The following is a 17,881-nucleotide window of genomic DNA, read 5'->3' as shown; positions in this document are numbered from 1 at the left end:
CAGCGTTGATGGCGCACCGTGCACGCTTCCACATTGACCTGCTGTTACTACTCTCTCCGGGTTGCCAGGCGGGGGTCTGTTTGCGTGTGCGCGCGTTTTATCAATGAATCTCTGTTTATACTCTTTGTCCCACCGAAGTGCGTGATTCCTGCAGACTGTCCGCGTGCCTGACAGGAAACTACTCCCAGTCCGAGGTAAGAAGAAGAAATTACTTTCTCCTCGTGGAAAAACGGGTGTTTATGAAGAGTTGAAGCAATGTTGGTGTTTTTCTGCTGTCATGTAGGCTAGGAGGTGTGTCGGGTGTCGGTGTTTGAACTACCAGCAGTTTATTGAGCTGAGGTTCCGTTATTTTACTGAGGTTTAACTAAGGACTCACTTTGAAATAATCAACATATTAAACATTTCATGTAAATGCTGCATGGTTTTCCTTCTGACCGCGTTTTCTTCGCAACAATCCGGTCTTCAACATGTTTTAACAAGTTAACTGTCGACCGTGAGCTAAAGGCATCAGTGATCTGCTGCAACACCGGAAGAGTTCGTTTTTATCGTCATCTTCGTCAACACCACGTTTAAATTTATTTCTATGACCATGTCAGGGTTTGTTTAACCGTCATGTGGAGATTTTTAGGGTTATCTCTCCCAGCCTGTCTTTGTTTGTTCTTTGAATCTGAGCGGAAGCTGCTGGAAGCAGAAGGAACACACTGGTTTGTTGCACCGGTGTTGTATCGTGTTCTGCTACCCAACACAGCTCTGCCCTGTCCAAACAAGCGCGTGATCGCTCATACTCGCAACTACAGACACCATGAAGTTAGAGAACGTTTTTTTTTCACTGCTTCTTTTTCCTGTTTTTTTTTTTTTTTTTATAAATTAAAAAATTGAATTGTTGATGGACTAAATCTGAACGCGGGTTTTAAGGTTTTATCTCTGTTTTTCCCTTTTAAACAGAAATTTTGCCCTCAGAATAGTTGAATAGATATTTCTTCGCCTGCTATGTCTTCATTGGTCCATTTCATCAACAGTAATCCGTCCGGACAGCTGATATCCTCTCTGTTTTTCCAACAGCAGCATCACGTTGAACAGCCTTTGAGTGAGATGAGTTTAAGAAATACAGATGTTTTTGATTAGCATATTTCAGGCCTTTGCCTGTAGATAATGTCATAAAATAGCACTATGTAACTTTAACTAAAACTAACTGTGTTTTTTACTCGTTTTGATGTCACAGTGACATTTATTATGTACAGGTGCTCGTCATAAAATTAGAATATCATGAAAAAGTTGATTTATTTCAGTAATTCCATTCAAAAAGTGAAACTTGTATAATGAAGACATTCATTCCTCACAGACTGACATATTTCAAATGTTTATTTCTTTTTATTTTGGTGATTATAACTGACAACTTATGAAAACCCCAAATTCAGTATCCCAGAAAACTAGAATATTAAGACCAATACAAAAAAATTTCTGCAAATGTTGGCTAACTGAAAAGTATGAGCATGTACAGCACTCAGTACTTAGTCGTTGCTCCTTTTGCCTGAATTCCTGCAGCATGCGGCGTGGCATGGAGTCCATCAGTCTGTGGCACTGCTCAGGTGTTATGAGAGCCCAGGTTGCTCTGATAGTGGCCTTCAGCTCTTCTGCATTGTTGGGTCTGGTGTATCGCATCTTCCTCTTCACAATACCCCAGAGATTTTCTATGGGGTTAAGGTCAGGCCAGTTTTCTGGCCAGTTAAGAACACGGATACTATGGTCCTTAAACCAGGTCCTGGTAGCTTTGACACTGTGTGCAGGTGTCAAGTCCTGTTGGAAAATGAAATCTGCATCTCCATAAAGTTGGTCAGCGGCAGGAAGCATGAAGTTCTCTAAAACGTCCTGGTAGACGCTGCGTTGACCATGGACCTAAGAAAACACAGTGGACCAACACCAGCAGATGACATGGCACCCAAACCATCACTGACTGGAAACTTTACTCTCCAACTCAGGCAACGTGGATTCTGTGCCTCTCCTCTCTTTCTTCAGACTTTAGGACCTTGATTTCCAAAGGACATCAATATTTCCTTTCATCAGAGAACAGAACTTTGGACCAATCGGCAGCGGGAAACTGCGACACCAACGGTCCAGAATAAAATCAAGGAAATGATGTGAAATGAGACATTTGTACACAATCCACTGTTACCTTTCACACCACATGTTAGATATTAAAGCTGTTTGCAGAAATGAATAAAAATGCACATTCAATTCAAAACATTCAAAATTCTCCTAAGAGCGCACGCTAGGGAAAAAACACAAAAAACAAGATTTCCAAGAAGAAGGGAGACGATATTAATAAGAAGTTCAACCACTAAAACATGTTCTGTCATTTTGAAACAAAACTTCATGTTATAAAACCCATCCAGATAAATAAGGAGCCAGTCTGCTGCCAGCATGTAGCATCAGTGTGGAAAGTAGCTTTGGTCCTTCATTCCAGCAGAGCGGGACCAGACTGGAGGCTGGAGGTCTAGAAGTGATGCTACGCTAACGAAACACACAAGAGGAGGATTTCCTTTATTTATTCTTACACAATGTTTTTATTATTGTCCTCATTTCTGTCCAGACGGTCTTTATTTCCCACAACTCCTTGTCCACCTGGTTAATAGCGGTGATGGTGTCCCTCTGCACCACCCACCCAGCTGGAGCGCCGCCCACCCAGCTGGAGCACCGCCCACCCAGCTGGAACACCCAGCAACTAGAAAGAAATAACACTAAATAAACTGCTACCAATCTTAGATGTATCTGTACATATTTATTTAATAAATTAAAACAAATTACCAGAATCATTAATGTCAGTTAGCAGAAGCTGTTCTCCAAAGCGATTCACCACTCTGGGATTTGAACTTCGATCTGCTGCATGACAGACAGATGCTCTACTGACTGAGATAACCAGCCAGATGTTGCGATGTCTCTGGCGTGTCTTCCTTCTGACACTGATGACAGTATCTACCACCTGCTGCCACTATTCTGCCTTTTTGCTTTGCCATGCAGTTTTATAAATAAGGCCCCTGGTCTCCTGAGCAGTGGTCCAAAGTTCTCTTTTCTGATGAAGCAAATTCTGCATCTCATGTGGAAATCCAGGTCCCAGAGTCTAGAGGAAGAACGGAGAGGCAACAATCCAAGACCCTTAAAGTGCAGCGTGAAGTTTCCACAGTGGGTGGTGATGTGGGAGCCATGTCATCTGGTGCTGGTCCACTGGGCTTTATTAAGTCCAGAGTCCACACAGCGTCTACCAGGAGGTTTTAGAGCTCTTCATGCTTCCTTCAGCAGAAAAGCTTTGTGGAGATACTGACTTTATTTCCAGCAGGACGTGGCACCTGCACACACTGCCTCAAGAACCACAACCTGGTTTTTATTGTGTTTGACTGGCCAGCAAAACTCTGCTGATCTGAACCTCGTAGAAAATCTATGGACCTTTACCAAGAGAAAGATGAGACTCATGAGACCGAGCGATGCAGAAGAGCTGAAGGCTGCTTTGAAGCATCCTGGTCTTCATTCCACCCCAGCAGGACCACATAGCTCATATCCTGAATAGGATGGAGGATTTTCCAAGGTCCCAGTGAGATTTACTGATGTCTTAATTGTTGTTGTGGTTGTTGAAACCTCATCACTGATAAATGGGGAAAAAAGACTTGGACACATATAAACCTAAAGCAGAAGTTTTAGTTTAAACCTTAAAACTCCAAACCATTTTATCTATGTTTGGTTTGCCTTTATTAAAAAATGTAAAACTGCACGTATAAGCTGAACCCTTTTCATTCCAGTCAACATTCAGATGTTGTTAGGACAGCCTCAGCTGTCAGACTGGGAGGTAAAATGATGTAAAATGAATGTATGAATAGATTTAGCAGCATAAAGGTCGACCAGAAGAAGAAAGCAGAATTTATTACTAACAGAACTTTGTAGAAATAACACACAGACCAACAGTGACCAAACCTTTTCTCATCTCATCGTTCTCTCAAGTCTTGGCTTTCAGGAGAAAAAATATTGTTATTGAAACAAACACACAACAGAAACTATTTCCATGTTTCCACTTTTTCCTCATTTCCAGTTATTCCTGCTACTATTTACCTGCTATCCTCACTAAACCAACTCCAGCTCAGCTGCTTTGTGGCGCCACCGTGCATCAGGAACGTCTTCTTGGCTTTATTCCAGCCATAGAGGAGCATTATTTTTCTTCTTTTCACACACACATAGAACTTTCTGCTCACTGGTTGATCTTTGGCTGCTCCTGATTGGACGTTACCGTCAATCTAAGCTCTCTGATTGGTGGAAAGTCTGACAGGAAGTGGCTTCATCATCATGTCCAGGTCTAAATAGAGGTCTCTTAGCAACAAAGTAGTCATAGTGATTTTTTTATTATAAAAATGTGATAAATGGTTTTATCATGGATCATTGTGGATTTACCAGATAGAGTCACTACATGTTGTGGCTGGATTGTAAACGTCCTGGACGAAATAGAAATGCCTAGAAAACTTCCATAAATCAGTAAACTATCCATCACAATGTACCCCAAAGAGTTGCACACTACTGTTCCTGAGAAGCTGCTGATGATAGAAGTTATAGCACTTGGGCAGTGCTGGAGAGCTAGTGGAGTTTCAAGGGTTAAAAGGTGGAGGCTGCATGTTGGCTGTAGTATTTCCAGAAGGGAAAATGATAATGTGACCCTGAAAAAAAGCTCATCAGTTGGACAGTTTGAAGGCCAAATTGGAGATGTTTTGCCAGAGTCATGCACTTCTTCTTGTTTAATTTGCTGAAACAGCTGGAGATGAAGATATGTGTTACTTCTCTCTCTGGATTATCTTAATATCACTGAATCAAAGTGGGTTTTCGTAGTTTATTCCTGCTTTTTTCCAGAGCAAACGCAGCTGCCAAAAAATAAATGCTGACTGAGATGGAGGAGGAGGCCCGGGTCTTCCTGGGAAGGTTTAAGGAGGAGTTCCCTGCTGCTCTGGAGGGAGGAGGTGTGCTGCCGGTCAACGCTTTGAGCCGCAGGATGTCCCTGGAGGAGCTGCCTGGAGAGAGCTTGGAGCTGGGCCTGAGGCTGCTGGCTAACAGGTGGGACATGGAAAACATTTCTGGTTCGCTTGAAGACCAAGATGGACAAAAACTACACAGTTGCACTAACCTGGAAATGAACCTGGACTATCTGATGGTTTGTTCTACAGAACCATCTGGAGCGGTGTCTAAGCAGGTCCTTGAAGGTCCCATCATATAAGCCGTCTAGAACAGGGGTGCCCAAGCTTTTTGCCTCCAAGGGCCAAAGTGAAAATGTACCAGTGAGCCACGGGTCAAACACAGCAATTTTAAGGGTGAAACACAAATAAATCATAGTTCTTTTAATTATTGTTCATGCATGCAAATGAATTCTTTTCCATCAGTGCAAATAACATGCTGCAGACATCAGTATGGCAAAGTAAGAATAAAGGCATAGCTGGAAGAAACAATAATCGCAATATAGTTCAAAATGTCACCAACAACAAACGATGCATGTTCAACCAGGCATGTTGCACTAGTGGGACTTGAAGCTGGTTCGTGTTAGGTTGCACCTGGCCCACTGATAAGGTGAGTATGTCATTGAGGTGTGAGCCAATCTTTCAAGTGTGACGTCCAGACGTTAACAGGCTTGCGGGTCAAATTTGGTCCACGGTTCTACTTTGGGCACCCCAGGTCTAGAACCTTCAGTGGAGGTTTCCTAAAGATTACAGGCGCATATCCTGAAGTACTGTAATTATTATCACATATACAGTTATCACTAACTCAACCTCTATAAGTCAGGTCTCTGTGTAAAATGTAAATAAAAACTTAATCCAATGATTTCCAAATCTCACCAACACATCTTTTATTCCCAGCAGAAGACAAACAACACATCAGGTGTTGAAACGGAGACGTTTTATCATTTCATGAAAAGTATGAGCTCAGTTTGAATCTGATGCAGCAACACGTTTGTAAAATAAACAGGAGCAACAAAAGGCTGGAAAAATAACATCTGGAAGATGATTTCACAACTAATTAGGTTTAATTGCCAACATGTCAGTAACATGACTGACTGGGTATAAAAGGAGCATTTCAGAGAGGCAGAGTCGCTCAGATGGAAAGATGGACAGAGGTTCTCTACTAGAAAAGACTTCCAGAAGTCATCATCTGTGAGCACAGTTCACCCTGACGCCACAAATGCAGGTTAAAACTCCATCAGAATAAAGAATAAAGAAGAATAAAGTGAACAGGACCTAGAACCAGCGCCGTCTTTTCTGGACCAAAGCTCATGTAAATGTCCGAGGCAAAGTTGAAACCTGGATGAAAGTGCAAAACAAAACCGTGTTTACATTTAGAAAACAAAAGTACAATGCCAAAACACACTTACCAACGACGAAGAAACTTTAAATTTACATGAAACACGTGTGATGTAAATGTGCATTCTGACAATGTGAAAGTGTTGCCGTGGATGTAATTTTGTATCGCGAAATGTAAAATTTTTTCACTCGATATTATATTGTTTTGCACTTCCTGGCCACCGTAGGGGATGCTACACGATGCTAAACATCACGCTGGAAATACTTTTTACAGACGTGTTGCTGCCATCAGATTCACAGTAAGCTCACGTTTTCCATAAAATGATAAAATGTCAGTTTCAACGCCCAATATGATGTTTATGTTCTGCTGCAGGGGTGCCCAAGTTCGGTCCTCCACATCTACCATCCTGCTACTTTTAGATGCACCCCTTCTCCAACACACTTGAATCAGATGCCATCCACATGTCATTCAGCTCTGTGGAGGCCTGGTAACCAGCCAGTCATTTGATTTAAGTGTGTTGGAGAAGGGGTGCATCTAAAAGTTGCAGGATCTCGAGGACCGGACTCTACTGGGTAATAAAATATGGGTTGATGAGATTTGGAAATCATATTATTCCAGTTTTACTTACAACAGGAGTTGTGCATTAAGGATATAAATCATTTTTCAGTGCAGTGAAAAGTGAGGTCCGGTGGGGAAATACCTGAACAGAAAGTTAGCCAAGAACATAAAGTGTGAATATAAAGGCGCATTTCAATCATAAAGCAGCCCGATGTGCTGGAACTGAGCACAGAAAATAGAAACTGTGTCTCTGGTCTGTTCATATTTTTCTTTGTGAGGAAGACATTATATCCTGTCTGCAAAAACACTATTGTTCTCTTCACTTCCTGTTTCCTCAACCCAGTCTTCACCACCAGGGCAATGTTTGCTTTTCATACGTGTCTGAGTGACAGATGACTCGTCTGAACTCAGGTCTCAGATTCTGACGTGTATCTCTGTTGATTCAGGGGTTGTCCTCCAGGCCTCGGTGCCCTGCTATGCCAGGCAGCGCTGTCCCAGCTTCAGAAAAGTGACCTTTCACCTTTCCACTTCATCCAGGAAGCTGATGCCAACCAGGAAGAGGAGGAGAAAGAAGTCTGTGAGTTTTCTGCTGCTTGAACTGTGTTGATGGGTTGAAGGAAGTTTCCACACATACGTCAGAGACTTCTGACTCATCCATAAAGATGACTTATGTGTTTAAAGACATTTCCACAATACAGAGAGTGAACTATCTGTAGGCATCCAGGAAGATGTTGGACGATCCTCAGACAGAGGCTCTGTCCTCATTCTGGTATAAAGTCTGGATATTTTCCAGACCTCCTACCATGCAGCTGGTGGTGTAATCTGGACAGAATCTGTTCCTCTGATGAAAATGTTCATCATGTTAGCTGTTACCTGTTCTGATGGTGTCTATAACAGTTCAGAGTTTCAGTCCAGAGGGTTTGGTATCCAGCAACTTCTGATAAAGATGCACTGTCCCTCCCAAAACAAAAACAAAACAATTATCCACCATCATACCTTGTTGACCTCCTTCAGTTCTGTTTCCAGCAGCATTCTCTGTGGCTTCATCTCAGGAAGCTTTTACAACATTTATTTCCATCCAGAGTTGCATAATTTTTTCTCCAACATCTTGTATTGATGATGGAAGAGGCGAACCACTGAACCTAGACCTGACCCACTGCAGCAACCCCAGATCATAGACTCCCCCCACCTGCTTGTAGAGTAGGCACTGGGCATGATGGCTGCATCCCTTCATCCTCCTCTCTTCTTACCCTGATGATCCATCAGGGTAAATCTGGACTCATCAGACCACATGTCCTTTTTCTGTTGCTCCAGAGTCCAATCATTATGCTTCCTAGTAAACCAAAGTTTCTTTTAGATTATCCTCACAGAGTAGTGGTTTTCTTATGTCTACACAGCTGTTCAGTCCCGATCCCAAGTTCCCTTCACAATGCTCACGTGGAAATGTTCTTCCTTTTACTATTAAACATCGCCCTGTGTTCTACTGGTGGTTTTTTACTGTCTGATTTCACCAAACGTTTCCGTGATCGCCATCACTGAAGAAGTTTTTCAAACCACATTTCTTCCTGGAAGACGATGTTTAGTAGTTTAAGTAGTTTCAGCATCTCTTTACATGTTTTCTTCGCTTGATGCCAATAATCTAACCTTTATTAAACAGATGAACATCTTTTCCACAACCACGGAATGTGTCTCTGCACATGTTTATTTAAGAAATGAGAAGCTGCTCTCTGCATCAGTTGGGTTAAATAAGTTGTTGCAGCTAAAAGGTAATCATCTGTGCAGGAATTATCCAGTTGGAGGGTAGTTACCCGTTAGCTGAGGTAAACCCAGGTGCTCGCTTTGTTTAAGATCCAAATCTGATGTGTAATCTCTCCTGAGCAGGAGGTGTACGGTGGTTTCATCACTGAGAGTCTGACTGTAAAAAACCAGCCTGCTATTGTCTCATGAGCTTATTCATACATGATGTAGTCATGGAAACCTGGATGTTTTGGGTCATGAACCAGCTGAAGTTCATGTATAATAATGGTAGTAATAATGAATTTTATTTATAAAGCACTTTATGTTTGTAAAATAAATCTCAATAAAAAAATAAATGAATAAAAACAAAGTCTTAAATGATAAGAACAAGTACTGTATGTATGCATAAAATCATTGTTTAGGTCAGTGAGATCCAGTTCAGTGAGGGAGGGAAAGACATGGTTGGAATCTGATGTGGAAGATGAGTGAAACCAGTGATTGGGATGCATTTTGTTCTTTTCGTTTTCCTGTCAGTACTCCAGTCGGAGGCGGTTCAGCGCCTCTTCCTGAGCAAACTGGTGGACGTAGCGCTGGCCTGGCACAAAGACCCGCCCAAGCTGAAGCCCTCCACCTCTCGTTCCCTTCACTGCTCTGTTCATGCCATCAAGAACACAAGGAGGAAGATGGAAGACAAACACTTGGTCCTGCCTGAGTTCAACCAGCTCTTTGGGATCCAGGTACAAGACTTCAACCAAAATGGCGCTTTTTACACAAACTTCCAGTCTCATTAGAAAACCTAACGTGAGGTTTCTCCCGCCACCGTCCAGGACGGAGTGGAGCGTGCCTACTATGCTGTGTTTGACGGCCATGGAGGGGTGGATGCTGCCACCTACGCCTCCACCCACCTCCATGGTGTTCTGAGTCAACAGGATGCACTGCAGAGTGACACCGCGGCAGCTTTTAAAAGTGCCTTCAAACGCACAGACGACATGTTCAGAAGCAAAGCCAAGAGAGAGGTACCGACCCGACAGTAGTATGGGCTTTAAATCTTTCTGTGATTTGAGTATTTTTGGTGGTCCTTTTGTCATCCGGCTGAATGTACAAGATGCGCATGTTCCCGTGGCTACAGGTGCCCTCATGTCTGAACAGGTGGATGAAGCCGGGTATGTAAGGTGAGGCAGTCTCGTGGGTTGGAGCAACAATCCCGAAAATGTCCTCCCCAAACCAATGAGAGGGACCGTTGTCATTAACTCTGATTAGTGAAGTAGTTCTAGGAATGGCTGAAGTAGTCCTTGGAATTAGTAAAGTGGTCAGAGAAAGGAGAAAAGTAGTCGAAGCTCTAAAGTGAACAGAGCTGTTTTCATGTTTTTCTTACATTCTCATATGACTGCTTGGGGTTTGAACTGGGTTTGGTTTGGATGCGGATGCTTGGTGGAGTCTGAGTTGCTTCTTTCGTCATGTTGTTATGCTACATGTTGGGATTACTGCTTCCTAGCTAGTGTGTCAAGAAAAGTTCAAGTAAACAGATTCTTATGCTTTAATAATCATTCTATTAACAATAGTTTGAATGTCTGATCATGTTTTCTTTTAATAGAAAAATAGTTCTTACATTTTCATAGAAATGGCCTAAGACATCATTTAGGAGGCTGTTCCAACTGTGTGTTCACTGAAACAGTCTTGAGAGCAGCAACGAACACTGTTTTCCATCCGCTGTGTGTGTGTGTGTGTTGGCAGCGTCTGAGGAGTGGCAGTACTGCAGTGGCCGTACTGATCCAGGATCAGGAGCTGACTGTGGCCTGGCTTGGAGATTCCCAGGCTGTACTGGTCAGAGAGGGACAAGCTGTTACACTCATGAACCCTCACAAACCAGAAAGAGAGGTAAAGATGTCACACACACTGCAGCAGCTCTGTGTTTGTTTAGTTGAGTTTATTTTATTATTTATTTAATGCCAATTCACAAATACAAACTTCCAAGGAAATGTCCCAATGAGTGTTAAAAATCAACACAGCAAATTATCTGCAACTAAACTATGGCGACTAGGACAGAGATACCTGCTGTGGGATCTGGGGCTACAATGAGTCCTGATGATTCACCTGTCTTCATGTTTACAATCCCCGGCCTCCTGTGACTGGACCTGAGTTACCAGACCTGAGTCTGCAAACAGGTGGTCCACCATCAGCTGATGGCCAGTGATCTCTGTTTAGTTCACTCATTCAGGTTTGGTTAACATTTATTTTTAGGGAGGAAATGCAGTGAGTTTCACACTCATGGAAACAAAACAGGAGAAAATCTGATTTAACAATAAACAAGAAACCAAGTTTAATAAACAACAGAAAAATAAATGAACGCTGCAGAGAGGAAAGATGATGTGGATCAGAGAGATCAGGGACTGCGATGATGTGGATCAGAGAGATCAGGGACTGCGATGATGTGGATCAGAGAGATCAGGGACTGCGATGATGTGGATCAGAGAGATCAGGGACTGCGATGATGTGGATCAGAGAGATCAGGGACTGCGATGATGTGGATCAGAGAGATCAGGGACTGCGATGATGTGGATCAGAGAGATCAGGGACTGCGATGATGTGGATCAGAGAGATCAGGGACTGCGATGATGTGGATCAGAGAGATCAGGGACTGCCTGTCAGAAACAAAAGAAACGGATAAATAGTGTCATTAAAAAAATCACAGAGAAGGACTGAACCACCAGAACCTCCGCAGCAAGCTGTTGTAGTTTTATCCTGTGAAGCTCATCACTAAGCTTCAGTCGATTTTAGATGTTCTGGAGAAATAAAGGAGATTTGAATACACACATAATCCCAGCAGCATTCCCAGCATGATTCCCAGCAGCATCCCCAGCAGCATTCCCAGCATGATTCCCAGCAGCATTCCCAGCAGCATTCCCAGCGTTGCTTCCAGCATCGCTCTGTCTGACGTGTCTCCTGCTTCTTTTCTCTGAGATCTTCACCAGTTTCTGTCCAGTTTGTAGAGATCTGGAACGTTCTGGTCCAGATCACAGCGGAACTCTTTAACAGGAACTTTTTTGGGAAGATTGATCAGAAGTTACTGAGACCTGATCAGATCATCTCCAGCTCACTGTGGGAAACATTCATTCATTCATTATCTTGACTGCTTTGTCCACTTCGGGTTGCGGGGAAGCTGGAGTCTATCCCAGCATTTTAACAGGTGAGAGGCAGGTACACCTGGACAGGTCACCAGTCCATCGCAGGGCCAAACAACCATTCACACACACACTCATTCCTAGGAACAATTTAGAGTGACCAATTAACCTATCATGCATGTCTTTGGACGGTGGGAGGAAGCCGGAGAGGGCCCACGCATACACGGGGAGAACATGCAAACTCCACGCAGTGAGGCCCCCATGTTCGAACGTCCCTCAGCCGAGGCTTGAACCAGCGACTATAACGTATCGGATCTACAGTCAGACATTTTATAGGTTTTTATGAGCTCATCTTGAAATTGATGCCATGTAGTCAGGTTGCCTAGCAACAAGCAGCTACAGATATCCTCACCATAAAATTGTAAAAATTGAATATTAAATTATCTACAGAACATGCCAAGATTCAGATGATCTGGAAACATGCAGGTTAAATCTCTGTCCTCTGAAAAAGGAGCCACATGGTGGCGCCAGATAGCTAAACTGGCTCAGCACCAACACAGAGGCTCCTGTGAAACCAGTCTAACCTTGTGTCTTAGGTCTTAGGTCTTAGGCAGGGCATCTGTGCCCCACTTCCTGTCTAGGCCACCAGTGCCTTAAAATAAGTTTTAGCGTTAAAGAAGAAGCCATCGGTGAACAGGATCCAGAAACACCACCGTCTTCTCTGGACCAGAACTCGTTTAAAATGGTCTGGGGTAAAGTGGAAAAGTTTTCTGTGGTCAGATGGATGAAAATGTGAAATTCTTTTTGGAAAGCATGGACGCCGTGTCCTGCAGACTAAAGAGGAGAGGGAGCATCCAGCTTGTCATCACAACGTTAAACCCAGTCCAGGTTTTTCAGCCCCCACCTCAATCAGGTGGTTAAACATCTGGGGGTAAAACTGGACTGTCGCTTGAAATTTGGACAGTCAGGTTGATGCTGTTGTGAAAGCAAGTTTCTTTCAGCTCTGTCTATTGTCCCACGTAAAGCCTTTCCTCAGTCACAGTGATCTGGAGGACATCCATGCCTTTGTGAGCTCCAGACTACTACTGCTATACGTTATACATTGGTATCAGTCAGTCTTGCATCTCCTCTTTACAGCTTGAACAAAAAGAAGAGCTTTACGTTCTGCTGGTCAGCATCTGTTCGAGGCACTAAAAACCAGTTCACACCTGATCCTGGACACCTGTCCTCAAATCTCAGGGATCAGGAAGTGGAGGACACATGAAGGAGACGATCAGGAGGCAAACGTGACTGATCAGCTGAAAGAGTTTCACAGAGATGATCAGCCAGAGTTTCCACCAGAAAAACTGTTTTCAGGGAAAAAAAGCCAGATTACAAATTCAACTGAATGCATTTAATCATACAAGTTTATGGCATAAAAAACTGCCTCATCATTCTCTTTTCCATCAAAGAACAAAGAAACTTTATCTCTGAAATGATCAACTCTGAACTTTAGTAGATTTTTTACGTCATTTCTGTCCAACCTCAGAGTCAGAGATGGATGAAAGTAAAAATGAAACTGAAATGATCGGATGAACTGGGCAGGATGTTTTTATTTAGACCCTCCAGCATGACTCTTAACCCTCTGGACTGGTTCCTGAATGCATTTACTCATATTTCTGCAGCATTTTACTAAAGCTGATAAAACGTTCGGTCCTGGAGTCGTTATGTCATCTTGCTCAAAAATGTGTGTTTATGACCAAAGACAATAATTTCTGAGTTTTGAGACATACACGTCTCTGTCTGTAGTATAAATTTAATCTGGCTTCATGTAAAAACCTTGAAGCCACCACGGATTCACATTAAAACACAGTTTATGTGCCACTGAGCTGAGACATACTTGTTATCCACTTACAGGACGAGAAGAAGAGAATCGAGGATCTGGGCGGCTGCATCACTTTCATGGGCTGCTGGCGGGTTAATGGTACCTATGCCGTCTCTAGAGCCATAGGTAAGTAATTCACCATGAATCTGCATGTTTATCATCCACATATGTGTCTGTATGACGCTTCAAATTCTTCTCTAAAAGGAACATTCAGTGATCAGTCTCGTTCCTCCTCCTCTTCATCGTTTCTGTGCACTACATCATTGTTTTTACTAGTTCTTAGTTATTTTAATATTAATGTTTCCACTCCCAGCTTTATTTTTGCTGTTGTATTTAGTACAAATGTACCATGGACGTTTCTAGTTTTCCACATAGAGCATGGAAAACATGGGAAAATCTTTCTATGTATATGTTCTATGTCTGAAACGTAGGAAAAAACTAAGCTAAACCAGTCAAACTGTCTCTTTGTTCCTCATTTATGATCACTGTAGAGAAGAAAGTAGTTCCTGAAAGAGACAGCCCCCTCTGTGTATAAAATGTAAAATACAGCAACTAAAAACTAATAAAAGACTAACCCCCACCCCAACTCTGCTGCAATTAAAGGATTATGTTCTGAACCACATTCAGACATAAAGCTGAAAAACTGTGGGAACAGATAAAAACGTGTGAGGGAACAAAAGAGATAAATGATGAGATCATAATATAAACATTTTAGAGGATGTGAAATCTAAATCAAGAAAACAGACCCTTAGTAGAGGCAGCGGTCCTCCTGCAGGACCACTGGTGGTGCTGAGGCCTTGAACATAACTGCATGTAAACCTGAAGATGAGCTTCCTCTGAGAAAAGGCTTGATGTTCGTCTGACGTGGTGTTTCATCCTCGTTCCTCCTCCAGGTGACTTTGACCAGAAGCCCTACGTATCTGGAGACGCTGACTGTTCCACAGTCCAGCTGCAGGGGGATGAAGACTATGTGCTGCTGGCGTGCGACGGCTTCTTTGATGCAGTCAAACCTTCTGAGGTTCCCTGTCTGGTTGTAGAGGCTCTCCAGCAGACAGGTGACCCTGATGGAGAAGGAGCTGCTCCACCAGATCCCCGTGAGGAGAAGACAGTAGCTGAGAGGTTGGTAGGTCACGCCAAAGCTGCTGGTTCCAGTGATAACATCACTGTGATGCTGGTGTTTCTGCGTCCACCGGAGGAGCTGCTGGACCCACACTCCTCCACAACACGAGTTCCAGGAGACTCCGCTTCCCAAGATGCACCACAGCAGCCTGTTGCCATGATACCAGCCTCCCAAACACCTGTTTGACATCTTGTTCCTGAACATGCTTTGGTCAGCGGGTTCCCTCGCACATCCTGCTAACAGACCCAAGAAGACCTGACTCGACTCTGTCCGAGTCACGTCTGAGAAACATCTGATGATGATGAGACATGAGCTTCATGCCACCTTTTATCTGTTAACCACTCACAAACCCAACACTGACGAGTTTATTCAAAGGAAGCTTTGCATGTTTCTGCCTTGATCTTCTAACTGTAACACACACCCCACCACATTTCTTCCTGACAGATGATGGTTCCCCGCTATGCTTCCGGTTTAGAATAATGTGTTGGACTGGTCTTCACCCAGTTTCAGTAGTTTCTGCATCTCCTTAAATGTCTGTTACAGCATTCAGGACCTCATTGCAGCCAGATGTGTCCCAGCCCCAGCTGGTGTCCTTTAACTATACGTCAGACCCCCCCTATAGTGTGCATATCTATGGCAATTTCCTGTCATAGATATACACACACACACTCACACACACCTCTGCACAGACAGAGACACGTTGGGATTTCAGGAGGAAAATAAAAGCCGATCATGGTTTTTCTCATGCTCTGCTCTGACCCTCAATGAACGTGTACAGGTGTGTTTTCTCTCAGAATGTCCTCTTTTAGTCTCCTTACTGAGCGTAACAAGGACGTCCTCTTTGTTGGAGGTTTATTTTTATGTGATTAAATTATGAACTATGAATTGAATGGGTTGGAAATATGAGTGAAAGCTTTCAAATTGCTTAAAAATTTAAATTTATTTTAAGGTTTTTCTATACCAGATTGGCGAATGTAGACACAAAGCTCGTGTATTCAAATTATTTAAGTTATTGCAGCGCTTCGCTTGAAATAATCTGAAACTGTGCCCAGCAAACAAGAACCAGACAGTAAAGCTAGAAGACCGTCACTTCTGGTGTGAGTTGTTAAAAGGAGTGGAAAAGGAGTCCTCGCCATCCTGCTTGGCTTCTACAAGCAGGGAAAAAGGAAGCGGGACACTAATGACCTGCATGGTCTGGATGTGCAGTGATATATGAAAGAAAGATTTTATAACAGACCGGTTTAATCAACTGGTTTAACACATCTGAAATATTCCGTATTATTTTACCTGGAACATCAAGTGTTTTACATTTAATAGCTTTTAGCTTCAGTATTCAGAGATGAAAGACGGTTCTACATTAAGAAAAGGGCTGTTCCCTCCCTGATCCGTTTTCCCTCCCTGATCCGTGTTCCCTCCCGGATCCGTGTTATCTTCCTGATCCGTGTTATCTTCCTGATCCGTGTTCCCTCCCGGATCCGTGTTATCTTCCTGATCCGTGTTTTCTCCCTGATCCGTGTTTCCTCCCGGATCCGTGTTATCTCCCTGATCCGTGTTATCTTCCTGATCCGTGTTAGCTGCCCTCCTCTTCCACCAGATCTCCTCAGCATGCTCTTTCTGCACCATCAGTATTAAATGCTGTTACTTGCACTCCATGTTTCTGAGCTCATGTATGTAAAAATCTGACAGAAGTCACATGACTAAAGTGCTTTTCTGAAACAAATCTGGTTTATGGGAACAGAAGTTCTAATCACACTGAGCTGGGTCGCCCGTCCCTGATCCGTGTTTCCTCCCGGATCCGCGTTTCCTCCCTGATCCGTGTTTTCTTCCTGATCCGTGTTTTCTCCCTGATCCGTGTTTCCTCCCTGATCCGTGTTTTCTCCCTGATCCGTGTTTTCTCCCTGATCCGTGTTTCCTCCCTGATCCATGTTTTCTCCCGGATCCGTGTTTCCTCCCTGATCCGTGTTTTCTTCCTGATCCGTGTTTTCTCCCTGATCCGTGTTTTCTCCTTGATCCGTGTTTTCTTCCCGATCCGTATTTTCTCCCTGATCCGTGTTTTCTTCCTGATCCGTGTTTTCTCCCTGATCCGTGTTTTCTCCTTGATCCGTGTTTTCTTCCTGATCCGTGTTTTCTTCCTGATCCGTATTTTCTCCCTGATCCGTGTTTTCTCCCTGATCCGTGTTTCCTCTCGGATCCTTGTTTTCTCCCTGATCCGTGTTTTCTTCCTGATCCGTGTTTTCTCCCTGATCCGTGTTTTCTCCTTGATCCGTGTTTTCTTCCTGATCCGTGTTTTCTTCCTGATCCGTATTTTCTCCCTGATCCGTGTTTTCTCCCTGATCCGTGTTTTCCCCCGGATCCGTGTTTTCCCCCTGATCCGTGTTTTGTCCCTGATCCGTGTTTTCTTCCTGATCCGTGTTTCCTCCCGGATCCGTGTTTTCTCCCTGATCCATGTTATCTTCCTGATCCGTGTTAGCTGCCCTCGTCTTCCACCAGATCTCCTCAGCATGCTCTTTCTGCACCATCAGTATTAAATGCTGTTACTTGCACTCCATGTTTCTGAGCTCATGTATGTAAAAATCTGACAGAAGTCACATGACTAAAGTGCTTTTCTGAAACAAATCTGGTTTATGGGAACAGAAGTTCTAATCACACTGAGCTGGGTCGCCCGTCCCTGATCCGTGTTTCCTCCCAGATCCGCGTTTCCTCCCTGATCCGTGTTTTCTTCCTGATCCGTGTTTTCTCCCTGATCCGTGTTTCCTCCCTGATCCGTGTTTTCTCCCTGATCCGTGTTTTCTTCCTGATCCGTGTTATCTTCTTGATCCATGTTTCCTCCCGGATCCGTGTTTTCTTCCTGATCCGTGTTTTCTCCCTGATCCGTGTTTTCTCCTTGATCCGTGTTTTCTTCCTGATCCGTATTTTCTCCCTGATCCGTGTTTTCTTCCTGATCCGTGTTTTCTCCCTGATCCGTGTTTTCTCCTTGATCCGTGTTTTCTTCCTGATCCGTGTTTTCTTCCTGATCCGTGTTTTCTTCCTGATCCGTATTTTCTCCCTGATCCGTGTTTTCTCCCTGATCCGTGTTTCCTCTCGGATCCTTGTTTTCTCCCTGATCCGTGTTTTCTTCCTGATCCGTGTTTTCTCCCTGATCCGTGTTTTCTCCTTGAT

At 43.5% G+C, this 17,881-nt stretch overlaps 1 protein-coding gene across 1 annotated transcript; it reads left to right on the top strand.

The window, feature by feature from the left end:
* Positions 1 to 17,013, top strand: ppm1f (protein phosphatase, Mg2+/Mn2+ dependent, 1F). Its single transcript, XM_041998787.1, has 8 exons — positions 1 to 194; positions 4,885 to 5,085; positions 7,326 to 7,456; positions 9,151 to 9,353; positions 9,444 to 9,632; positions 10,351 to 10,494; positions 13,635 to 13,728; positions 14,496 to 17,013. The coding sequence occupies exons 2-8, from the start codon at positions 4,910 to 4,912 to the stop codon at positions 14,906 to 14,908; spliced, it is 1,350 nt and encodes a 449-aa protein (XP_041854721.1). The 5' UTR covers positions 1 to 194; positions 4,885 to 4,909; the 3' UTR covers positions 14,909 to 17,013.
* Positions 17,014 to 17,881: the final 868 nt, after the last annotated feature.

Source organism: Melanotaenia boesemani, chromosome 11 (genome assembly GCF_017639745.1).
Source record: "Melanotaenia boesemani isolate fMelBoe1 chromosome 11, fMelBoe1.pri, whole genome shotgun sequence".
Lineage (NCBI taxonomy): Eukaryota > Metazoa > Chordata > Actinopteri > Atheriniformes > Melanotaeniidae > Melanotaenia > Melanotaenia boesemani.
This window is presented reverse-complemented; position numbering and strand designations above follow the sequence as displayed.

Excerpts from the sequence above, each read along its gene's own strand:
- ppm1f (XM_041998787.1), top strand. The coding sequence starts at position 4,910 with ATGCTGACTGAGATGGAGGAGGAGGCCCGGGTCTTCCTGGGAAGGTTT. Across the intron at positions 5,086-7,325 it reads CTGAGGCTGCTGGCTAACAG|GGGTTGTCCTCCAGGCCTCG; the intron begins GTGGGACATGGA and ends CTGTTGATTCAG. Across the intron at positions 9,354-9,443 it reads ACCAGCTCTTTGGGATCCAG|GACGGAGTGGAGCGTGCCTA; the intron begins GTACAAGACTTC and ends GCCACCGTCCAG.